The sequence below is a fragment of the Plasmodium chabaudi genome (assembly GCF_900002335.3).
Source record: "Plasmodium chabaudi chabaudi strain AS genome assembly, chromosome: 6".
In the NCBI taxonomy this organism is placed as follows: domain Eukaryota; phylum Apicomplexa; class Aconoidasida; order Haemosporida; family Plasmodiidae; genus Plasmodium; species Plasmodium chabaudi.
Window position 1 is genome coordinate 857232 of NC_030106.2, and position 27081 is coordinate 884312.

At 23.6% G+C, this 27081-nt stretch overlaps 6 protein-coding genes across 6 annotated transcripts; 3 read left to right on the top strand and 3 right to left on the bottom strand.

The window, feature by feature from the left end:
* Positions 1-2273: 2273 nt before the first annotated feature.
* Positions 2274-3533, bottom strand: PCHAS_0623400 (type 2A phosphatase-associated protein 42, putative; the record flags this gene model as incomplete). The annotated part of the gene is made up of 1 exon (XM_726525.2): positions 2274-3533. The coding sequence occupies one exon, from the start codon at positions 3531-3533 to the stop codon at positions 2274-2276; it is 1260 nt and encodes a 419-aa protein (XP_731618.2).
* An 878-nt stretch (positions 3534-4411) lies between these two features.
* PCHAS_0623500 (ubiquinone biosynthesis O-methyltransferase, putative) lies at positions 4412-5639 on the top strand (the record flags this gene model as incomplete). The annotated part of the gene is made up of 2 exons (XM_735962.2): positions 4412-5305; positions 5454-5639. The coding sequence occupies 2 exons, from the start codon at positions 4412-4414 to the stop codon at positions 5637-5639; spliced, it is 1080 nt and encodes a 359-aa protein (XP_741055.2).
* Positions 5640-6449: 810 nt separating this feature from the next.
* On the top strand, positions 6450-6926 carry PCHAS_0623600 (mitochondrial import inner membrane translocase subunit TIM14, putative; the record flags this gene model as incomplete). Its single annotated transcript, XM_735961.1, has 2 exons — positions 6450-6738; positions 6871-6926. 2 exons carry the CDS (start codon positions 6450-6452, stop codon positions 6924-6926), a joined length of 345 nt encoding a protein of 114 aa, XP_741054.1.
* A 775-nt stretch (positions 6927-7701) lies between these two features.
* PCHAS_0623700 (conserved Plasmodium protein, unknown function) lies at positions 7702-9203 on the top strand (the record flags this gene model as incomplete). Its single annotated transcript, XM_016797553.1, has 4 exons — positions 7702-8045; positions 8228-8501; positions 8735-8974; positions 9159-9203. The coding sequence occupies 4 exons, from the start codon at positions 7702-7704 to the stop codon at positions 9201-9203; spliced, it is 903 nt and encodes a 300-aa protein (XP_016653493.1).
* Positions 9204-9624: 421 nt separating this feature from the next.
* PCHAS_0623800 (protein kinase, putative) lies at positions 9625-15101 on the bottom strand (the record flags this gene model as incomplete). The annotated part of the gene is made up of 5 exons (XM_738854.2): positions 9625-9699; positions 9846-9929; positions 10023-10114; positions 10217-10372; positions 10481-15101. The coding sequence occupies 5 exons, from the start codon at positions 15099-15101 to the stop codon at positions 9625-9627; spliced, it is 5028 nt and encodes a 1675-aa protein (XP_743947.2).
* A 2071-nt stretch (positions 15102-17172) lies between these two features.
* On the bottom strand, positions 17173-27075 carry PCHAS_0623900 (conserved Plasmodium protein, unknown function; the record flags this gene model as incomplete). The annotated part of the gene is made up of 5 exons (XM_016797554.1): positions 17173-17407; positions 17633-17743; positions 17846-17920; positions 18011-24144; positions 24259-27075. The coding sequence occupies 5 exons, from the start codon at positions 27073-27075 to the stop codon at positions 17173-17175; spliced, it is 9372 nt and encodes a 3123-aa protein (XP_016653494.1).
* Positions 27076-27081: the final 6 nt, after the last annotated feature.

The following is a 27081-nucleotide window of genomic DNA, read 5'->3' on the forward strand; positions in this document are numbered from 1 at the left end:
TATATCCCCTCTTGATTTATGATTTCAGTAATGGGATATTTTTATGCTATGCCATATGTCTTTACAACATTTTCTTGTAACAAATTTGTTAATTTTTAAAATAAAATAAAAATAATATAAAAACATAACATTGAATATAAAAAAAATTATGAGTATACCAAGGATAATAATAGGATGGCTCTTATGTGAAATATTTGAAATAAAAAATTTATTAAAATATGTGCGCAAATATTTTTTTAAAAAAAAAAAAAAAAAAAACTTAAATAATTACATGAACATGCAATATAAAAATATGTCAACTTAAAATTGTGTCAAAGATTTGGTCATAAGATAATAAAAGCTGAACACCAAGTTTCCAAAGTTATGCTACTTTTGATATAACCACTGGCATTTATTTATTGTTTATTACACTTGTTGAAGTATTATTTTTTAATTAAAATAGTATGGTAAAAAAAAAATATATATACAGATCTTATAATTTAATACAAAAGTTCTTAAAACAATATGAAAATAATGTTAAAACATAGTTATGCCCACAACTAAACACCATATTTTATGTATTGGGAATGTAAAGATAGGCAAGTTACTTTTGAATAATAAGGAAATAAACAAATATAAAATAGCTACAACAAGCTATATTTTATTATTACTAGAACATGTGTGTATTTTATATTTGAATTTCATTCCAAAAATGTAATAATACGAATAATATATTCATAAAAAAAACACAATATAGTGAAACATATTTAAGTTTGAATAATGCACACATTAATATTAGTCTCACAATATATTATATACATATAATGCAGGTGTATGTATAAGCTTAATACATTTGAAATAGCTAACCATCGATTTTTTCTTGTGCTAATCTTCCTATTATAAAACTTAATTTCACATAATCATTAATATATCAGTGACATAAGCAATAATGATGTAAAACTTTAAAAATGAAAAAAATTATAAAAAAATGTAACAAAATACACTTGTTATGAACATAAAATGGAATAAATAAATCATAAAATATAATTATAAAAATACAAAATGCTAACAAAAAGCGCTAAGAATAATATTAACAATTAAAACATAAGAACAAACTCAACGAAATGATTTCCAATTATGTAAGCTAAAGTTTGCCATAAATTTTAATTAATTCATTTATTCTTAATAAAAAAAAAATATTATATAAAAAAAAAAAAAAAAAAAAAAATAGCTATAAAGCGTATTATAATATATGCACAAGATATACAATTTATATATGCTGAAAAGGGGTGAGGAAAAGCATACAAAATTTGTTTCATACATTTTTTATAAAATATACTTATTTAAAAAAATTATAATAATCTTAAAAGAAAAAGAAATAAGCGAATAAGTGTTTTCTATTATAAATCACTATATGTTAAGGGATGGCACTTTTAATTGATTTTTACGCATTCACTTTTTATTTTAATTATTTGTTAGTCCTCATGTTTGTTTACTTGTTTTTTTGTTCTTTGTATTTATTAATATATCATTATTTTCTTTTAAACTACGTCTTTTTGTCCTTAGTTGTTTCATGAAAATATAAAACAACCGATGTTATATGTATTATCGCTAAGCCATACCAATGGGCTATTTATTGCAAATATTGTAGCTCCCTTTTTATGGTCTTGCAGCAATTTGGCAGAAAAATATATACGAATTAAAAAAAAATATTCATTCGAAGTTTAAAATTTCAGTGAAATATATTTTTTATGAAACATAGAAAAGTATTATTATAACTAACATTATATAGGTACATATATTTATGTGTATATTTGTTAAATACACATATTAATATGCAGTAAAAAAAACGACAATAAAATTATGTACATGTCATGCAAAAAAAAAACTGTACATAATTTTATAAAAAGGCTAGTATATAAACGAAAAAAATAATAGCGACGAATATAACTGTTTCCCACAAAAATTTACACATCATTCATATTTACATTTAATGTAAAAAAATGTTTGATAGGATACGTGAAATAGTTACTCTTCAAATTATTTATATATATGCATATACATAAGTATTCGCATTTTATATGCGCATATTAAATAAATTTTGACATGTACATAATTAGCTGTAAGTACAGCTATTTTTTTTTTTCACACTTCATGAAGGGTTTCCTTTTAAAGTGTATTATTTATAAGGCAAATAGATTTCTTTGTTGATAGAATTGTAAAGTAATTCAAAATGTGTATTATTGCTAGACAAACATAAAAAATAATAATTTATTTTGCTTTTTGCAAAGAGGCTACATAACATTTCTATTTTTGTTTCCTATTCCCTTTTGGTGCATATATTTCCAATCGTCCCATTCGCGATCATTTTTATCTTTCTCTAATTCTTCTTCCATACATTTTTTATAATAATCATCATCTTCATTATCATCATCGGTATCGCTAAGTTCATTATTCCCCATATTTTTATTTTTTCCTTTTTTATTTTTATTTTCTGAATTGCTAGTACCTTTTAATGCATATTGTGACTCGATTTGTGCACATTCTTCTAACGAAATTGTTGGTAAATTATGAAAAGGTTTAAAAACTAATTCTTTATAATAATTACGAATTTGTGTAATATCTGAAATTTGCATATTTTTTTTAATTTTAAAAATCACTGGTTTTTTATTGTAATTTGTGGGTTTATTATCATTAGACAATGAAGGAAAATTATGACCATGTTCAGAATTTTTTTTTTCATCATTTATTTTACTCATTTCTTTATTTCTCATTTCAAGAATAACCATTTCTGTATCCATTAAATCTATTGTATTTAAGGTTTGAATTAACTTATATTTAATTATGGATAAATACATTTCTCTATATTCTTCATCGTCATAATTACTTTGATAATTATTATCATTGTCATCATTGTGGAAATTAAAATTTGAATTTTCACGTTTTTGTAAATTTGTTTTAGCTAGTTCATTATATATTTGTTGATATTTTTTTTCATCTTTAACTCTTTTAATTTTTATATTTCTTCTATTTATTGCATTATGTGCACCACTACTACTTTTGTAGATATCTCGATCACAATTTTCGTCTTCATCATCGTATAAATATTCGTTTATTTGCACAATATTATATATATTAACAATAGTAATAAATTCATTGAAGTATAGTTTAGCTTCTTTAAGTCTATCAAATCGTATATCTATATTAATTGTTTCATAACATAAATAACCTAATATATGAGGTATTAATAAAAATTTCAAATATTTTGTATGAATATCATCTACTTCTTCGTTTTTTGAAAAGATATCACTGCTACTTATATATTTTCCAATTAGTTTAAATGCGTATATCAAATGATCAATAATTTCATCCTTATTTTTAACATCCCTTTCAGTTGGCACTAATCCATTTTCATAATTCTTCACAAGCTCAATCAATTCTTTTTTTTTAAAAACAGATTTATATTCATAAATATTTTTACTATGATTAACTATATATTCATCAAACAAGAGATACAAGTCATCAAATAATGAGCTCACAACATTCATTTCCATTTGTCACAACTCTTTGACATATATAATGTATATATTTATTTTTCGTTTATTTATTTTATTTTTTTTTGGAGGTGAATTTTACATATCTCTATAAATTTTTTAACCTCCCTTTACTCAAAAGTATGAACAGAGGGATATACATAAATATGTATTATATAGAGAATATGAGATATATAAATTATTTTTCTAATTTTCAAAATTTTGTAAGTAGAATGTGACTAGCTTTTTAGATAATATAAATAATAATATTTCATTAATCATATAAATTTCCAAACGTGTGTTGACGTAGCCTGAAATATGGCTAACTACACGTATTTTTATTTTTTAAGATTTATAATTAAGATATGAGATAAATATATTATTATTTTTTTTAAAATATTTCATATGTATATGCAGTAGTATTGTTTGGTATGCACTTTTTAATAAAAATTTTCATTTTTTTCTCTTTCCATTTTTTTAAAAACGTTAATAATATTTTATTTTGGAAAATTTTTTACCGATCTTATATAGATTTATTTTTTGAAAATTTTTTTTTTATCAAAATTATATGCGTGCATGTGCACTGTCGTAGGGTTTATAGAAGAATATGGTTTTATTTTGCATGTTCAAAATATAAGAAGTTAAGAAAATATTTTTTCGAATAAAATAGTATAGACAAGTAGGCTTAAAACAAAAGTATGAAATAAATTTAAAAAAATGCACAATTTAATCGATATAAAGATAGCATAAAAATATAAGGAATAACTCAAGCAAGGTACAAAGCGTACATTGCTATGTATACATACTGTGTAAATAAAAAGATATTATTTTAGAACTGTTTCCATTTGTTTGGCGATGAATGAAGGTATATTCCATTTTTATATTAAGAATATAGGATTATGAACAGACTGGTTATTTATTGTAAGAAATATTGTGGTGTGGAAAAAAGTTTTGTATCAGGTTTTCGATTTTATAGTAATAAAACATATGATGAAAAGGAAGTGAATTTTTTTGATAACTTAAATGAGAAATGGTGGGGTGAAAAAGGATGTGAAAACAAATGTAGTATTAAAAATTTCCAAAACATTTTAAACAGAATAGTTGGGAAAGATACATATAGTTTACATGATTATAATAAACATAGATTTGATTTTATTTTAAAAAATTATGAATTTTTATTTTATGAAAAAATAAAAAAAGAACAGTCCCAAATAAATATTAACATTTTGGATGTTGGGTGTGGTGGTGGTATTTTATGTGAATATATACAAAATAATATTTTTTATTTTTTATTAAAACATGTAAATAATTCAAAATTAAAACAAATAAATGTAAACATAGAAGGTATTGATGTGTCAAGTAAATTAATAGAGTTATCAAAAAAGCGATTAAACGAAAGAAAAAAAAATAATAATAATATTTGTTATGACTTGGAAAATGGGACACATATAAATGAATATGAACAAACAGGTGTATGTACAGACATCAATCAAGAGAGTGAAAAAAATATTTATACAATTAATAAAACTATTGTAAATATAAATTTAAATTATAAAAATTGTGATATATCTGATTTAGTATATTCAAATAATGAGACAAACAAATATGATATTATTATTTCATCAGAAGTAATTGAACATATACCTAACAACAAAAAAGATCATTTTATAAAATGCATAAGTAAAATATGTAACCCAATGTCACTTGTTGTTCTTACTACCATAAATAAAAATATCCTTTCTTATCTTTACTCAATAGTTTTAGCAGAGCATATCACAGGAATGATAAAGAAGGTAAAAAAAATAATGACTATCAATGCATGTAATATGTATATACTAGCTGTTTTGCACACCATATATATTGCTACATTTTTTCGCGACATTTTTTCACGACATTTTTTCACGACATTTTTTCACGACATTTTTTTGCAACCTTTTATAGGGAACGCATAATTATGATTACTTCATTGAAGCGAACGAACTAAATAATGTGTGCAAGCAATTTGAGCTTTACAATTTAAACACAGAATATGTTATGTATATGCCAGTGATAAGAAATTATTTTAAAACCCGCAAGCTGAAGCTGCTATATATGTCTTCCTTTGTTTATAAAAATAATAAGGAATAAAGAAATAAATTTAGTCACCATCCATTCATGTGCATGCTATAAAACAGTGTTGTAAAATGATTGCATATTTTTTGCATTACTTTGTTGCATATGCAAATATGTAATACATATGCATAGCAATATAGTGCTAGCTTTACAAATGCATTTAACTATTTTATTCGTTTCCTTTTTTGTGTATATACTAATTAATCATTTATTGTAACACCCTCTGAAAGGGGATGGAAAATAATTTTATAAAAATTTTTTTATTTTTTTTTATTTTTTTTAATTTTTGTAACATTATGAGACATAAGTAATGGAAAAAGTTTTTTCCCTTCATTGGAAATTACAACATCTCTATATATCCAAAATAAAATATTTAAATTTAATAAAGTTATATAAAAAATGGTATATATAACAATATATTTATATTGATATAAATTTTACAATTTTTATAAAATAATGAAATTTTTTTTTTTTTTAAATTCCAAAATTTTAATTATATTTCGCTCATTACATTTTTAAGTTACGTATTTTTTTTTATATCCATCTAGCTATTTTTTTTTTTTTTTTTTTTTTTTTTTTTTATATTTTTTTTTATTATTTTATGTACATTTTCCGAAATAGGAAAAGTATAATTCTTAAATGAATGAGTAAAAAATTGGAAAATATAAAAAAAGGGATTTGGTATATTTTATGTAAATAATACAATATGATGTATTATGTATACACTATCGAGAGAATGAAGTTTGTATTTTTGCGAAAAAATAATATAAAATTAAGTATGATATAACAAAAAATAAATAAAATATACAAGAAAGAGAGTGGAAAATGTGGCCAGTTGCAATTTTATTGTTTGGTGGTGGAGTTTTATTAGCAAAGAAAGGAATGAATTATATGAAAAATCAAAAAAATGGAATAAACAAAAATTTTTTCTTTCCTTCAAATTTTAACAAAAGTTTAAGTAATGTATTTTTAAAACCTGATATGAAAGGATTTGAAAGGACAATGTCAAGATCGGAAGCATACAAAATATTAAATATAAATCCAACAACAAACAGAGAAAGAATTAGGGAAGTTCACAAACAACTGATGCTAAAAAATCATCCAGACAATGGAGGTACCACAAAGAATGTGAAAAGCTGAAGGCGGAGTTGTTTATACATTCGCATAGCGTTTCATTTTGCATGAATATTATTGTAATTTTTGTTTTTTTTCATTTCCATCGTTTTTTTTCCATTTTCACGCGCAGGCTCCACTTACATAGCGGCGAAGGTAAATGAGGCGAAGGACATGTTGCTGAAGTAGCGAAAAAATATCGCGCCCTATTATTTTTTTTAAATAATTTTACTAACCTTATGACGAAAGAAATGTACGATGATGAGTTTTCATTTCTCAATTTAAATTCGTATGATATGGCCATATTTTAATATTATATATTATTTATTTTTTTTAAATATTCAAAAAAAACGACAGACACAGAAAAGGGATGCAATAGCTTTGTCTGAAAAGTTGTTATACTAGCTATATTGTATAGTATCCATTCTTATGATTAGTTTTTTTTCTCTATATAATGGAGAAGAGAAAAGTTCAAATAGTGCATGTACTATTGCATAACAATATAAATATGACGATTAAAAAATATATATTTATATTGATATTCGTAGAAAAGTTATATTACTTTTTTGAAATGTGTGCATAGAGTAGATTTAGCTTTTGCCGCGATTTTTCTCAATTTTTTTTTCACTTCTTTCTTACATTTTTCTGACTTTTTTTTGTACCTCCTTTGCGGAGAATGCACGGGTATACGAACTTTGGAATCATTCATAATTTTTAAAAAAAATTTAAGTGTAATATAATATATTTTTCATATAAAAATTTGTGTACTAACCCATCGATGCAGTAAATAATATTTTCTCTTGAGTTTGTCTTATCCTAAACATATGTCCTTAATGTTTGTTTGTTCATAAAATATGAGATAAAACAATTATGTCTTGATATAAATGCATATTATATATTTCGGTGGGTATTCATTTATATTCTATTTTGATAGTTTGTAAATTAAGAGAAATACGATTTCAAAATGCAAAAGTTATATTCCAAAAATTTGAGCGCAGAGGAGCTTGATGGACTTATAAAAGATGAACAAATAAAATATGAACATTTAAAAAAGGAAAATGAAAATATTAAAGAAAAGAATTTAAAAATACAAGAAAAATTATTAAATTATGTTGAATATGACAATTTTACATGTGATAGTAATATAAATTATAATTTAGATAAATACAATATAATATTGGGATCTGTTATAGATTATATAAATAAATTAAAAACAGTTGATACATACATGAAAAAGGATATTTACTATCTATTTGAAGAATTCTTTTATTGTATAAAGGAAGTTATTCTTAAACAAAATAACTTATGGTATGTTACATGACAATATTAACTATTGTAATATATGTACGTGCACATTATTTTGCGGAGTAGCACAAAAATGGAAATGAATTAGGCATCTTTTGTATTAGTCTTAAACATTTGTTGTTATTTTCCTTTACGTATTTTCCTATACTTTTTTCGCCTTCTTTACTTCTTTGCATGGTGCGAAGCCAACTGATGAAAAATGACATGTCTTATTTTAATGTTCCAGAAAAAAATGAATTTTTTCGAAAAAACTTATTAACATTAAGAAAAATAAACGAACACAATAGTATATTGAGGGCTCGTATTTTTCTTTTCAATAAATTTAAGGAAAAGAATGAGAACTTAATTCATGCCAATTTTGAGCAATTAGAGTTAAAGTATAAAAACTTAAAAGGGAAGGAAAGTATTTTGGAAAGCAAAATTGAAAACCTTAACAACAAAATAAAGAAATCGACAGAGGTAACTATATGTCAAAGCATGAAAAAATAAAAAGTCACACCAATTTTAATAAAGCAGACTTACATGTGCATACATAGGCAATCCACTTAAAATATATTCGTTTTTAACCGTTTTCCACATTGCTCTCTATTTTGTTGTGTCTTAAAAAAACTAAACATGTATAGGCATGGTAACTACATTTGTATACCACAGTATGGAATAAGATATTCCTCATTCATTTGTTTTTTTATCAGAAAAAATTGCACTATGACGAAAAAAAAAACTATTTAAAAAATGTATTGGAGGATAAAATAGTAATGCTTGAAGAATCATACAACGAAATAAAAAAAAAAAAACAACTTATAAATAATTTAAAAGTAAAAAAAGAAGAATCAGTTAAAAAGTTTAACCTAGCTGAAACTGGAAACGTAACCAAAGGTGTCTTCGACGAATATCACGACAAAAGGGAGCATTTAAAAAAGTTGAACAAAATGGTAAAATGAAAAAATTACAACTAGCACATATTCTATTTCAATATTTAGCTAGCTTAATTTTGAGGGAATAAAAAAAAACATTAAAAAATTATGAACGTTCATGTTGTTTTGATATGTTACCCTTTTTTTACACAATCATCATTATTATCATTACTTTTGTTATTATTTTGATTCCAACTTTTAGCTAGAAGAAGTGAAACGGAAATATGAGTGCTTAAACAAAAGTTAATAAAAAATGTAATTATTTGTTTTAAAATTTTCAAAAATGTTTTAGTTTGCGCATTATTAAAAAAGAAGGAAAAGACGAAGAAAAAGAATAAAATAATATGAACAGGAATAAATATTTACTATTTACACACAAATAAATTATGTATGTGCATATGATATTAATATTTATTTCTACATATGTGAATGCATGAAATTTTGTGAATTCAAACAAAGTATAAATAAGAACTAAAAAAGAAAAATAATTAAATAATAAAAATGTGTAAAAAAGAAAAAAAAAGATAGATTAAGCAAATCGTTGTCACAAATAATTCTGTATGTTCATGCGCCAAACACGAAGCAACCCTTGTCATTTGCAAACAGGGAATGCTCAAATATTGCCATATATGTATGCCAAAACAATTATTGTGTGCTATTTTTTGGCTTTAAAAATTAAAATGTTTTTGAAACCAGGCGTGCTTTTTGAGGTCGCTAAAACAATGCCGTCTCTTTGAGCATAGCTATAAAAACAAAAAAAAGAAAAAAAAATAATGTAAAAAAGAAGTTATAGAAATGTAGTGAGCTTGCACACGAATGAATATCATTGCATTGTGGGTGTGGAGCTCGAAAAATGTACACTTTTGTATGACTTGTTCATGCATATTACTTCATAACAAAAATTTTTTAATTCCAAGGAAACAAAATGCGGGAAAAAGAAGTTGGTGTTGTGTATTTGTTCGTACATTCCCTCCTGAAAAAGGTGTCAAAATAAAATGAAAATAGTAAAGCGGCAAATATTTCGCATCAAATTATTCACTTCAAATTTCTCAACAAATTTTCTTACAATTTTGTTGGAGTAGTAGGTATTATATTTTGTGCACATTTCGTAGATTAGGGTTGCCAGGCAATAAAAGTCAAATTCGTAATCGCTTTCATCTGAAACGGGCAAATGAGAAAATAAAAAAATGATAAGTGAAAAAAGCTGGAAAAAGCTGGAAAAAAATGAAAACGCACACAGCTATATATGCATTGACTTACTCGCATCGATATTAGAAAAATCAAAGTTAAAGACCTTTATTATTCCATGCTTATATATGTCAAAATACTTATTAATGTTTTTATTTTTCTCATTCAAAATTTGGATTAGCTCTTCCTTGGTATTTTTTTGAAGCAAAATTATGTTAGAGAACAATCCTACGAATAAGTTAAAAATGGAAAGAGTTAACAAATTAATGCAATAATATATAAGATGATTTTATTTATCATTTATATGGTGTGTATAGTATTTTTCTTTTTTTATACCATGAAATATGACAAAATTTGTGTGCATATATTCCAATAAATCTATAATTTGATATGCATAGGAGGCAATAATGTTTTCTTCAATCGGGGCAGTATATGCTTTTAAAATATTTCCTCGTATATTTTCAAAAAAGAGATATAATTTACTTTTATCAGCTGCTTTACCTTTGTATGGTAAAATATTTATATGTCTAAGTCTTTTATGAAATAATATATTATTTGCAACTGTGTCATTACCATTTTGGCTGTTAAGATATATTGAATCAACAACATTTACAATAAATGACGAATTCTGATCTTTTAACTTGCATCGATATAAAGTAGATAATCCAAAAAAACATAAATGATTATTTTCTATAACTATATTATTCGTATCGATGTTTATATTATCATTATAATTTATTGTATTAACTTGCAAAGAATTAGAATCACGATTTTCATCAAAATAATTGTTATTATTGCTAGATATATTTTTTTCATAATTATTTATATTTGTATATTGGTTATCATTTTTTTCTGAATAATCACTTAGCTTTTCTAATAAAAGCGAAATATTATTGCCAAGAGATATGTCTTTATTTTTGTTATAATTCCATGGTTTATTTGTTATAGAATTATTGTCTTCATATTTATTATAAGATAAATAATTTTTTTTATCTTTCCCCAAATTATATTGGCTATCTGTTTTGTCTATAATGTTGTTATTATATTCATTTTTTATATTGCTGTTCAGAAAATTGTTAGCTAATTTTTGATTATAATTTATATAGCTAGTTTGGTCAGAATTTTTATCATTTTTTAACATGTCTTTATGATAATCATAATTCGTGTTATATTTGTAGGAGGATATATAATTATTATCTTTTGGTTCATATTTTTTGTATAAATAATTATTTTTTTGTTGATTTATATTATATTTATCTTTGTGCATAATATATGACTTGTTCAGAATATTGTCTGGATCAGTTGGGCCTATTTCTTTATCATGAATAAAATCTTTATTTTGATCATCTTTTGCAAACATATAATTATTATCAAAAATATTATTTGTTTCGATATTTGTTTTTAATTTATTTTTCATTACACCATCTGTATTCATTTTTGTATTTTCAAAATTGTAATTATTAAAAAGTGGTTTATTTGATATATTATTAAAGGTGGCTAGGTTTGTGTTCATTTCTTCTGACTTGTTCATACCCAAAATGTTTCGCTGTCCAAATCGTGTTCCCATATTATCATTAATTAAATTTTGCTCATTATTATTTCCATAAAGTTCATTATTTAGGGTATTATTTTTTGTAAAGCTTTTAAAAGGCAATGGTGGCAATTGTTTATTTAAATTCAAATTGTATGTATTGTTTCCTTTCGTATGAATATTTTTTTTGTTATTATGAAAAAGATTAATATTATTTCCTCCAATATTTAAAGCATCTGTATTTGTAAAATTTTTGCTAAAAATATTTTCCTCTTGTAAATTTGAATCTACTCTTGAATCTAAACAAGAGGGCAACGTTTTTATAGAACCCGTATCATATATTCCATTTTTGTTACTATCTGTGTCGTTTGCAAATTTTTTAATAATATTATTATACATATTTGTATTTTTTTTATCTTCATCATAATAATTTGGTCTTTGAAAAGAGGTAGGGTCTGTGTTGATACTTGCAGACTTATGACTAAATAAATTATGTTCATTTCTTCGAAATAAAGGTTGATCCATTTTATTAATTTTGTTAGAAAATATATTATAGTTAGTGTCTGGTAGACTTTGAGCTTGATTATATTGTCGATTTCGTGTGATAATATCATTATATATATTATCATTTGTGTAACTACTTGGACGATTCATATTTGTAGTATGAATTGTGTTTTCATTTTGTTGGTTATGGTTTGGAAAGTTATACATATTATTTTCTGTTCCTAAAGTAGGATTATTTGATATAAAACTTTGGGTATCGTTTTTTTTTTTAATAAATATAGACCCTAACTTATCTTCTTTATTATTTGGAATGCTTGAAATACTACTAGCAGTACTTGCAATATTACTATCATAATTATTATTTGTTGTTTTATATTTATGATTATCAAGTAGACCATATTTTTTTCTTAAATTAGTGTAAAACAAATCATTACTTTTAATTTTGTTATTATAATTATCTTTTTTCACAACCTTATTATCTTCAAAACTTGGCATAATATTCGAATTAAAATTATTTTTTGGTTCATAAGAATTTAAAGACAAAGTTGTTTCGTTGGTTCCATAATTACGATTGTTTATTATCAAATTGGAGTAGTGTGCATTATTATTAAGAGTTGCTGGTGAATTTTTTTCCAAATTTGGAATCGTTTCTCCAGGCATAGATCTAGGATTTACATTCATATTGATAGGAAATGTTGCCATATCATTTTTATTATATATTTGATTTCGAAAATTGTTAATATTATTTTGATGAGTATTCGGTTTATAAAGGTCATAATTATCAAAGGGTTTACTGTTCATTTCAGATGGGTTAGTATTAAATTTAAAATTTTCTTTTGCCTCACCATATTTAGTGTCATACTTATTATCATATACATTATTTTGAAGATTCAATTTTGTGCCAATTCTCGATAATTCTGTATTTCGTCTCTCATTATTTTTGAAAAGATTGTTGAACCCGTTATAATTGTTTCCATCATTATAATTTAATTTATCGATAAAGTCATCATTTTTATTTGTGCCATTATAAAGGGAGGATATATTATCTTTGGGATATGCCCCGTCTACTAATCTTGTAGTATCTGAAATGCTGTCACTTAAACAATTGTATGGTTTGCTTTCATATCCATTTTTAGGATATTGTGTAAGGTTAGGGTATTTATTAGTGCATAAATTATTTGATGAATCAAATGGAATATCATGCATGTTCATGTGTTTTAAATTGTTATAATAATCAACAAAGGAATGACTTCTTTTTCCTTTTGTATTATCACGATTATATTTTAGTTCATCTTCTTTAGGACTCTTTAAATCTCTATCTCCATTATTAGCAAAATTATACTTATCATGTAATTCATTATTTTCTTTATAAGGAAAATAATTATCATTTCGAAAGTTATTTTTATTTATAAATTTATTTTTATTAAACACATTTGGTGTTTCATTAAGTTTTTCAAATGAATTTAAATCATCACAAATATTAGTATTATGATTTCCTTCAAAATTTGAATTTTCTTTATTTATATATTTTGTCTTTTTATCTAATATACCATTATTCGAAGTATACTCACCAATCATATTTGCATATAAATTATCTTTAGGATAACTATCATACATATCATCATTTAAACTGGAATTATATTTTTTTGTTGGGCTTTGAACTATAATATTTTTTAATAAATTTATTTTTTTTTCCATTTTTATTTCATTTTCATCATTTTCTTTGTTTCTAAAAGATAACAGATTGGGATAGAGGATCTGATTTTTGTTTCCCACACCATTTTGATTCTTTGAATAAAATGAAGAGCGTTCAGAATAGTTATCATTATTGTATGGGTTCATAACTTTTGAATTATTCGGATTGTCGTAAAGATATTTATGTTTATCGTCATTATTTGCCCCGATTTTATCATATGGACAATTATCACTGTTAAAGTTGTTAAAACCTTTTTCAGATTGCTTCTCATTATTTCGTATGTAATCACTATATGGTCTATTTGTGTTTAAATTTCCGTCTAGCATGTTATTAACACTTTCTGCAGTGGCTGCTGATGCTATGTTATAATTATAATTTTTTAATTTGTTGTCATAATACAAATTGCCATCATTATTTTTGTAGTTATTATAAATATATTGGAAATTGTTTTTATCAATTTTATTAAAATTATTTTGATTATCACCGTTACCTAAGTCTTGATTAGGTAGAGTAAATGTTCTAACATGCAAATTGGAACTATTAGCTCGACGATCATTCATATAATTATTATCATTATAATTGATACTATATTTATCACTGTTCTTATATTTAGCATCAGTAATATTTCCTTCATAATCTCTATTAAATTTTGTATAGTTATATGTCCCCTCCTTTGTATTATCGTTTTTATAATTACGAAAATTACTTGTATTATTTTGTTGATTATAATTATATGGGTTATTATTGGATAACCCATCGGTGTGTTTTCCGTTGGTTACATTACTTATGTTGGTACTATAATTATCTTCTTCTTCATCTAAAATTTTAATGTTATTTAGATTAAAATTTTTTCTACCAAACTCATTTGCACTATTATATGACAAATTGCCGTATATATTATTATATGCATCATTATTAACATTATATAGTTCTTTTTTTTCGGGTTTGCTACCTTTTTGCCCCATACTTATTAACGCACATGTTTTATTATTAAAGTTAGCATATGGTTTATTTTTGTACATGCATTGATCATATCCATACGAGATGGGCTCGTTAAAATAGTTCACCTCGTCTTTATAAAAAGTGTCGTATATATCACAATTATATCGATTTTTTTGAAAATAATTTTGATTACTATTAAAATGTGTATTATATATATGATTATTTAAACCACTAAAATGGTTGTTCATATGCAGATTCATATTTTCTTTTTTATGAATATACATTTTTTTTTCATTTTCCCACTATGAATAATGTGGTATTGCTCTATATAATTATTTTCTTTACAAGCATTCACTTTTGGAAATGCTCATAACTTACTGTCAAATCGATACTCTATCCTATTTATTTAACACTTGCTCATTCTTATAAAAAAAAAATATAAATTGTTGAAAAATATTATGGTACAAATAACATAACCATGTGATGTATTTTAACTATCTAGAATATAAATTTTCAAAGAATTTAAAAAATATATAAATAATGATAATTTTTTTGAATATTCTTGAAAATATAAAGAAATAAAAAATAGGAGTATAGACAATAATTCACCAGCATTTTACGAATAGCCAATTGGCTGCAATTAGTTGTTATTTCTGTGCTATATTACACTATTTTTTTAAATAATTATATAGCACCGTTTTTTGTGTGTATTAATGTAATAAGGGCTGGAACTCAATTTTATTCATCTTATTAATTTGTGAGCTTGTTCTATCTTTTTTTTCTCTTCCTTTTTTTTCTCGTCCTTTTTTAATTAAACTTCAAAACGATGAAAATCTGAAAGACAACTTAAATACAATTTTGATTCATTCGTATTGATCTCGTATACTTGTATGCCATTATTTTTTAAATAAATTATGTGGCTTTGGAAAGATTGTATAGAAGTATGTGCACATATATATATGTATATATTCCTTGCGAACTTTTGTATACAAATATAGGATTGTACATATGCAATGTTCAAAATATTTAGGGACAAATTAAAAAAAAATATATATAATATTTATGAGTCAACTGTATGTAGATATGAAGACGTGCAAATAGGAGATATATAATATAAAGCTAATAAAGTGATAAAAAAAAATACATATTACGAATTAGCAAATGCTACCAAAATAAACATATATTTCAAACACATATACTGAAATGAAAAAAGAAATATCAAAATATTTATACAAAAAATATAATATGCATATTTACGGTGTTTATTTGTGTATGCGCGAAATACACATATAAACAGGAAACTGGCATATTTTTATTGCATAAGCATGACATGCTCATTAAATAAAACACATAAATATATCATGTATATGTTATGTATGAGGATATAATATGTATGCTGTATATAATTAACAGAAAATTTTCCCTTTTAATATATACAAGAAACATATCATAAAAAATGTATGCATATTAATATATAATATGAAAAAATATGAAAATACGAAAAAAAAAAGAATACTAAACGCCTTATTGTCAGTGATACAAATAATCAAAAATAATAATAACGATGATAAATAAAAATAAAACACTTTATATACATATAATTATTTTTATCCACGAAAATGGAAAATAATAAATTAAATAATATGAAGTATGCCTTAACAAATTTTTCGGTCACCTTAAAAATATTGGAAAAAAAATATGTGTGTGCAATATTTAAGCATGCAAAAAAATAATAAAAAGGAAAATAAAATTAAATAAAAAGCATAAAAAAAGAGAAAAATATATATAATACATAAAATACAAAAGAAATACACAAATAAGGAAAATAATGGAAAATAAGAATTAAAGCAAACTAAATAAATAATATAAGTTTACACTTGGCTTTATTAACTATATACATATGTGTATATGGATAGACAAAGGAAATATTTAAGTCCCCTAAAAATTTGTTTGCGTAAGAATTTTTAATTATAAATAAAAATTAAGGACTTAGTATAAAAATTATGATAAGAATAAAATATGTATATAGGGTATAATAAATAATGCTATTATATATTCATATTTATACCTTTTAAAAGGTTAATTATGATTTTTGTTTTATATTTTTTATGAACAAGTTAACACAAACAATTATACGATTGTGTGTTAATGTAGCTTATAAAAACATATAGCAAAAATTGTAACATTAAAAATTGGATATTTAAAAAAAAAAATCAATAAATTATAAAATTAACAAGTAAATTGATTAATAATATATTAAAAAAGGTATGATAAAATATTGGCATAATAAAATAAAGAATAATATAGCTGTCTAAATGCGGCTTGGTGGAAATAAAAATAGTAGGGAAAAATATATCATACATTTTTCTTGCTTTTTTCATAATTTTGAAATATTTTTACTATAATAAACCAACAAACGGTAAAAATATTATTAACATGTTCATAAGTATTAGTACCTAAACATATATCAACTAACCGAATGTTTTTTAATAAAAGAATGATATCTCTTTTTAAGTCCATTGGCAATTTATAAATGTCGTTTTCTAATTTCTCACTAATCAATGACAACCAAATATTTTCTTTTGTGAAGCTAAAAATTGGAAATAAAATTATGTAAAAAAAGGAATTTTTATGTATAATCTATTTTTTTTTAATGATATAAAATGTGTATAAAATTATATTGCATGAACAGTTGTACATTTATAATGGCTAGATTTATGAACAGCTAGCTAAAATGCATGTATTTTCGATGTTTTATTTTTATTCCTTTTATATGAAATTTGTTCATATAAGGGAATTGGCTTATAATTATTACTTAAAGTTATAAAGAGATATTGTGGGATCGTCTACAAACAATTTAAGTTCCTGCATGTTTGCTAACACGCTTATAAATTCAGAGGCAACTACTTTCCATTTTAGTAATTTTCTAAAAAAAAAAATAATTAAATGTGCACACACATTTTGGGGAGAATATTATTATACTACAATAAAATATTTTTGTGAGAATATTGAAATTAAGGAAACTTACTCATTGTTATAGTATGTTCGCAAAAATTTGATGAGACTATTTATTTGCACACCTTTTTTTGTAGTATCATTTAATCTGCGAAAAAAAAATTGATAAATAAATTATGTTTATGTGAAGATATATATAGAAAGATAAACGCTGTTGTAAAATTACGTAAAATATTACTGTTTATAATGAGGAAAGTATATTGGGGAATTGTTTTTTGAGTAACATGGGGGTATTCCGTATCCATATAAAAAAACAAATATATTTTTTAAATCGTGTAATATAGAATTTTTAAAATAATTTTCATTAAAATTTGATGTGTCAATAATTAATCCTCTCAAATAATTATGTATATATTTAACTATATATTTTATATATGTTATTTGTATAAAGTTTTTTTTTAATTTTTTTGTACTGGGAATAAATTTTAAAATATCTATAAATGATATATAGCCTATAATATCGTATTTATATATAATAATATTTTGTTCCTTGATTTTTGATGAATAATTTGTAAATGTTTCTTCAAATAATAAATTACGTAAGGCATAGTCACATGCTAATTTATTGTTTGTGGGCACTTTGTACTGGTTATTAAGATAAGGTATGTTCATTTTATTATCATCTTCTTCAAAATCACTAACATTATTATAGTCATTAATTTTGTTACCTTTTTCATACTGGTTAATTGAATTAAATCCATATAGAAAATAGAAAAATTCGAAAGCCGTATAGTTTTTTTTTTGGTATTCCTTAAAATATTTATTGAACAATTTTGAAAAAGGCAAAAAGAAAAAAGGATATTTTTGTTGAAATATTAAAAGTAACTGATAAAAGATATTCCATATTAGCATTTCAATTTCACAATTTTTAAAAATTTTTACAATTTCAGAAATAAATTGAATGGCTGCATATATATTTAGTAAATGCATACATATAACTTTTCTTTCTATAAAGTTTGTATATGTTGATACAAAAAAATAATTTTCGTTTTTTTCATTTTCATTGTTTATGTCTGTAAAAGTAGTGCTTTCACATTTAACATAAGAGCTAGAAAAATTGTTTGTCTCATCCTGTGAAACTTCTTTTTTTATTAGTCTATCTAATAAGTTCTTCTCATTTAGTGTGTTATTCTTAAATGAAGAAATAATAGACTTCATTCCAGATCCTAATGATTGATTCATTTTGTAATAAATTTTGTATACCCGTATGTTACCAGTCATTATCAAATGTAAAATAGCCCTTATCACTTCGATGGTAAAATTTTTTGCATTTTTATGTTCAATAAAATTTACTAATTTTGACTGGAAAATAAAATTAGGCAAATATTCGCACATGTCAAAGTAGTATTTATTTTCTACATACATTTTATTTCTAAACAGGTCTAAAATATTTTTATTTCTACTAACAGATCTAATTAGTATAGTTATAATTGTATCGGATATAGGAAGATATGGAGATAATTTTTTTAATTCATATATTAAAAATAACAAATCAATTAAATCTTGTATGTATTCTTTTTTTGTTTTTCTTAATTTTAAAAAATGATTTTCTATTTTTTTTTCTTCATCATATATATCTATATCGTAAAAATCGTATGCATGATACGCTTTTTTTCTTTTTCCTTTTTTTTGTTTTTTCATATAATTATTTGTATAACTAGTGTCTACTGACTTGCCGTTAGGATTACTTACCAATTTTGTGAAGTATTGGGAAAAAAAATATTCGTTACTATTTTTAGAAATATTATTAATGTTAGTTGCGGAATTTGTTCTGTACTCTCCTATTCCGTTAAATTTATTATTTTGATTATCAAATAAAAATCGATTTTTAAATTTAATATTTCCTATGCATTCTAGCACCATTTTTATATCTTCTTCCTCTTCTTTTTGTATAATTAAATCAGCATCATAAGTAATTTTTTGTTGATTTTCTTTATTTTGATTATATTGCACATTTTTTTTTTTACCTGAACAATTCAGGTCATTTTTACAAAAATCACATAATTTGTGAATATTCTTATTGCATGTGCATAATTTTGTGGGATTTGTAATTTGTGAAATTTTTTGTACAATACTTTTTTTATAATCCCAATATTCATCCTTTTTTTTGGTTAAACAATTTTTAGAACTTTGCATAGACACATTTGCTTGTGACATATTATAGGATAATAATTCTGACACGTCAGAATTTTTATGGTTTTCCCTTTTTATGGAATTTCCAGTGGTATTTATCTGAATTTTTTCTTGATTTGGATGAGAATACAAATTTCCAAAACTATTAGTCTTTGTATTATTTCCAAGATATTCACAATTATCAGCTCTCATACCGTTAGAGGTGTACCTATGGCTAGCTGAATTATCTTGATCATGTGGAGTTATATTTTTTGTTAGATTGTAATTATTGTGAAGATTTAAAGATAAAACGAAGCTTGAGCATTTTTTGATAAGAAGGAAGAGTATAATTTTTGGTGTCCTATTATTTTTATTTCTTAAAAGTGATAAAGCAATAAAAAAGGCATGCATGAATTTTTTTTGATTCAAATCTTTAGAAAAATTTTGATTAAAATATTCTAAAAATAAGTTTTGAATAACCTTTTGAGTATAGATATATTTATTATGAACAAAGCATAAGGAATATATGCATCTAATTTTAACTATATAATGTAGATACTCTGAAGTGATAGATTTGTATAAAGATTTAATAATTTCTATATTGATTGGCATATTAGAGATAGATATACTTTTTTTAGAATATGTTTTATAATTTTTTTTTTCTTTTGTTTTATAGCTAGATGAGGAATAATTACAATTATCTAAACCGTTTACATCTTCATTTAAATCATCAATGGTAGATGTAGTAAAATTTAGATCATGGCTATCTGAATCTGCATTTGAGCTACTACTTTGGCTAGAATATTTATCAGCTTTTAGAAAATCATTTTGCATATTATTTGTAAATTCATGTTTATTACTAATATGATGTATTCTCATCATGTTTGAATCCATTTGAGCAGCTTGTTGATGTGGGTCCATAAAATTTGGGTTCATAAAATTATTTAGAATATTTTTATTAGTAGTATTTATTCCGAATTTTCTATTTTTATCATTATCTAATCCATATGGTTCATTAAGCATCGAGAAAGATTGATCTGATTTTGCTAAAATATTAGATGTAATATTGTTAAAAGGGAAATTTGCAGGATCAGTGGGATTATTATTTTGTGGATTATTTTTTTTTCGTTGTTTATTTTTAACTTTGCTTGACGAAAATTTTAAAAAATTAGCATCTACATCTGTGTGGTTATCATTTTGTGTGTTATGAGCAAGTATGTTATCTGCATCTAAATGATTCATATTTTCATCAGAACCATCAGAACCCATAGATGTGATATTATTAGCTAGACCACCATAATGCGCCGAATTGTTATTGAGATTGGGGCCTTTATCTGGGCCCATAAAGTAATTATTTTTACCATCATTAAAATTAGATGTAATATTTTTATTAAGAAAAAAGAATGGAATAAAAGCTAATGAAAAAGACGATTCTAATTGTGCTAAGACATTATTATCATTTAATAATTGTTGAATCCACATACTTACACTTTGTGTTCTTCTAATTCTACCTATAATATAAAAATCATTATCAACTCTTATCCATAAAAGAGGTATTTTGTTTTTACTACAAATTTTAGCAACAAGTTTTCTATTGTCTAAGCATAATAAAGATTTATCTCTTTTCATAATTTTATGTTTACAATAATCGATCATATATTTATCACTATCATTAATGCTTCCAATAAATTTTACAGTTTTATTAAAATTACTATCAATAGGATCATCATAAAAACTTCTTAGATTTCTATGTAATCCCATATTATTATTATTCATATTTTTATTATCGCAATTTCCTAATATATTACTATTTGTTGTATTATTTTTATATGCAAATAGGGATTCATGTTTGAAAGCAACTTTTTTTCGTCCTTTTTCTGGTCTAGCATCAACACTAAATCGGAATGGTACTACATTGTTTAACATATTTTTTTTTATAACTCTTATACCATCATCTTCAATAATTTCTAATTTTAAAAAACAGAAAAAAAATTTATTTTCATCTACTGATAGAGGAATATTATTAGACACATATGAATTTAAATAACATTCAGAATATTTTTTATCATTTTCTAATATGTTTTTAATATTTTGTATTTTTTCTTTTTTCCGTCTTTCTTTTTCTCTTTGTTTTTTTCTTTGTTTTTTTTCTTTTATTTTTTTCATTTTTTTTTTTTCAGAATATTTGCTAAAATTATGATCATACATATTGACATTATTCTGATTTTCAAAATGATTATCTTGAAAACTTTGTTCAGAATTAATATTATTTTGTATGTATGGATCTAAATTTGAATAATGAATTTCTGTTTGCTTGTTCATAATATTTGTGGAGTAATTAAATGCAGATTGATCTTCTTCATTATCATATTTGTATGCAGGTTCAATACCAGAATTTGATTCAACAGTAAAATTTTGATCTGCTTGTTTTTGTTCGAAATTTTGAAGTTGCCCATATTCGGTTTCGTGCTCTATTTGGTTGTATATTTTATGTTTTTTTTTTCTCTCTCGATTTTTATGTTTTTTTTTTTTTTTTTTTTTTATCTTTCCAATAGCTTGATCACTGTAATTAGCATCGAGGATGTTTACTTCCTTTTCTTTTATAGATAAAATGTTTTCAATAATAACAAATTCTTTTTTTTTAGAAATTTTATTAAGTAACATCAAGTAGTGATATAATCGGAATATAATTTTCCAGTAGGAATAGGTTGAACTCGTGTGAAAAGGAGATGTGTCATATTGATGGATATGTTGTTTATCAATACATAGTTCACTTAATTTAGTAACATCACATTTCATATATTTTTTATATGCAATTATATTATTATATAGATTTCCTTTTCCGGTACTAAAAAATAAAGAATCAGATCCGACATATCCAAAACCTAAATAGAAATTTCCATCTCGACCCACTAAATCTAGACTATCAAAATTGGTGTATGGCAAATTTATAAGTTCTTTTTTTTTTTTTAATAAATAATTTCTATTAATTTTAAAATGTTTTTGTGATATTTCATTATATTCATATTTATGATGTCTTTTTTTCTTTCCTGTTTTTTTTTTTGATCGTTTTTTTTTTTTTTTTTTTTTTCTCTCAAGATGCTTTCTTTTTTTCCTTTCCTTATTTTTTGCATGTAGGATTTTTTTCATTTTTTTATGGTGTCTATCTCGTTTACTTTCTTTCCTTTTTCGTTTTTTGTCCTTGCTAATTGTTTTTATTGTTCGTTGTTTGTGCTCGCTCTTGATATGATGCGTTTCTTGTTTTGTGAAAGCATCGGTAGGTATGGTTTCTGCTTTGGGGGATGCCATATAATCGTTCGTAGCTAGCTGGTTTGGATTGCTAGGTGAGTAGGCTTGATTTTGAAATAATTCTGTGGAGCCTTTTTCTGATTTGATTTGGGCTTGTTCTGATTTGATGCGTGTAAACTGATTGGCAGCAGAGGGTGTAGTATTCTTTTTTGGGTGGGCAATATGAAAGGAATCAAATATATTTTTTTTTGCTTTTTTTAATATAAAATTGGATATAATTTTATTCATTTTTTTATTAAATATGTGTTTTGGATAGTTATAAAAATTGTCTATGTAATAATAATATTTTTTTTTTAAAAAGGTTAGAATTTTTTTTTCTATATTATTAAATAAATTATTGTTGGGATATGGGATTTGAAGAAAGTTTTCAAAATATATTTTATCTAAATATGCTTTCATTTTTTTATTTATAATTATTTTACTTTTTATTTTTTTAAAAAAATTTATTTCCCTATCGAACTTGATATTATTATTATATCCATCAATTTGTAGTAACACATTTTTTAAATCTATATACTTATTTAGTTCGAGTAGATTATATATACACATTGATGATATATCTGCTATGAAATAGTTTGATTTGAAATTGTGATCGATAAAGCAGAATGGGTTAATATAATTCTGACTTATTAAAAAATTAAAATCATCCATAGATGTTCCTTTTCTTTGTAAGTGAATATTGAATGTAAGTATGTATTGTCCTATTCCGTAACCCTTTATATAAGTATTTAAAAAATATGTAAAATATTTTTCAAATAATTGATATTGTTCATGTTCTTCCCCTGTTAATGATTTCACATTTATGTTTGCATCTGTTTTGTTTATTTTGAACTTGTTTTTGTAAATCTGTTTGTAACTCTCAATGTATCTCTGTCTACATTCGTCAAGTGTCTATATTGTGTAAAAAAAAAGAAAGTTGCAAAATGTAAAACCATATAAAGAATGAAGAACGAAAATGTATGCTTCATAGGTTTATGCAAATAGGTAGAGATTCTTTTTTGTTACCTTTTTCCAAAAAAGTTCTGAATCCATAATTTTTTTCTCAGTTGAAAAGTAAGAGAAAAGTATAAAAAAACAATATTGATGAATGTTAGAAGAAAAATTAAAATTTTTAAGTATATTAAAAAATGCCCTTATACATAAAAAAGATTTTATAAAATAAATATTATTAAATATATAATCTGTGGAAGTAAAATTATTGTAAATACTATTTCTATGATATAAATAATCTTGTGATGTATAATACAGTTTTTGTTTTGAAAGAATTACATCCCCAAATAATTCAACGAGAGAGCAATATTTTTCTCGAAGTTCAAAAAGTATAGCATTCATTTCTACTATTCCAAAAATTTGTTCAATAAATTTTTGTAAAATATATGACCTTAGCATATATACAAAATAACAATCTTGATAATTTATTCCATTTATATAATAATTAAAACAAAGTGATAATATACCTTCAGCAAAAATCATTTTATATGAATATATATTTATATTAAATAGGATATCATATATACTATGTAACATTTGTGATGAGAATATGATTACGTTTCCATAAATAAAATATTTGCCGCCTTTAAAATAAATATATGGATCTGTAATTTTACTATTTAACATATTACTATTACTAAATAAATTATATCCATTTTTGATATCATCAAAATTATGGGAACTTATGCTACTTTCTATATGCTCAGAATGGAAATAGTTTTCTAAATATGTAAAATGTATAGGTAAAAACAAAATAATAATATTATCATACATTATATTTTCTTTTGTTATTTCTAAGAAGCATTTTAATATATATCCTGTGTGTGCTGTGGAGTGTGTCAATTCGCTTAGTTCGCTTTGTCCAGCTTTTTCTACATGTGCATATGCATAGATGTTTGGGACTCGTTTGTTGTTCACCTTTTCATAATAGTATTTCTGTCTATCCGCTTTGGGTTCATCGTTTTGCTCACTTCCAACTTTGGCTTGGCTAGCCGTTGCAGACTCTGGGCAGACGGCTTGAGAATTGTCTGGTTGGATTCGCCTCTTTTTCCCGCTTACAAATTCAGAATCCGATTTATCAGAAAAGTTAGAAAAACTTGAATCTGAAAACCAATCGAAGTATGAATCACTATCATAGGAAGATAAATTATAAGTATCCTGTTTATTATTTGTATTTGTTAAAGATAGATCATTTTGATTATAATTATTACTTAGTGTGCTAGTTCTATTTCGAATTTCAGTCGAATTTTTTGAGAGATAATTATGTTTATTTTTTTCTTTGGATTGGTTTTCAGAGTGTATTTTTTCATTTTTATATAAAAAATTATAATTAATATTTTGTGAATCTTTTAACTTTGTATCATTTAGATGTAGGAAGTTAAAATTTCCTGCATATAGACATATTTGATCAGGAGAAAGTGTTGATGCTTTATTTGTAGTTTTATATATAAAATAATTTTTTCCATTTTTTTGATATATATTTGTTAATGTATTAGAAGATATAATAAAATATGGAGTATCAATAATACATTTTACTTTCCAAGCACATGTATTTTTATTTGTAGAAACATCATTATTATATGATTGATATATTGTAGGAAACCAGGTATTATTTTTAATATAATTTTTTATAGTAACTAAAATATCTTTTGTTTTATCAAAATATATTTGATTTTGATATGAATTTAAATTAAAAAATTGAAAAGATAGACTTACATTAATATTTATTTTTACATTATATTCATTATTGTTGTTTATTTTAATTGTTTCGTTATTTTTACAAAAATTACAAAACTGTTCATAGTTATCTTTTTTTTCTTTGTCAAATATTTTGTTATCTATCATTATAAATAAATAATTTTTTCCTTTCATATGATTTCCTTCTATGAATTTATCTAAAGACAAAAAGTCTACGATTTTAAATTCTGGACTTTGTGAATTATTATGATCAAAACTATCAATACTATTCATTTTGCTAGCAGATTTATGTTTTCTTTTTTTCTCTTCCCAATTGTTTACATTATTATAAGTATTGTTTTGTAATTGATAATCTGCATCATCATATAAATGTTCGTTAACATTTGTTTCGTCATGATAAGTATCTTCATATTGATTGTCTGCATAAATCGGTTTACCATTTATATCATAAGTATAGACATTTTCTTGATTGTGCCATTTTTTTTTTTTTTTCTTTTTTTTTTTTTTTTTTTTTTTTTTTTTTTTGGAATATTGATTTATGTCGTCATTTAATGGATCATTATCATAGCTAGTAGCTGAGGATTGCTCATTTTGCATCATATTTATGTTCGTTTCGTTTGTTAAATTTTGATGATTATTTGGGGGCATAAAATTATAAATAGGAGCATCTTTTTCCATTTCACTATTTTCAAATACATTTTGTTTATAGTTTGGATTATCATATATTGTGTAATAATTTGATTCTTCGTTTCCATTTATTTTTATGTCATAATATTTGGCTTGTTTAGCATTATTTGGTATTTGAATAACTAAAAAAATATATTTTTTTTTTTGAAAATTTATATAAGATTCAACTTGGTCTAACTCAACATAATTTGTTATTTCGTTAGTGGTGTATTCGTCTATATTTTTTCCATCCATTTCAGTATCCTCATCTTTTGGATACAGTGTGTTAGTACAAATTTTCACATTTTTAATATTAAACTTATTTTTTTCAAAATCATTTTGATCATACAAATAATAAATAGGCATATAAAGACTTACATTCATATTTGTGTTACCATCAATTCTTTCATTTTTCATATCTATATCTAAATAGATTGCCTGTTTGTTCAGCTCAAATCGGTGCGCCATTTTTGT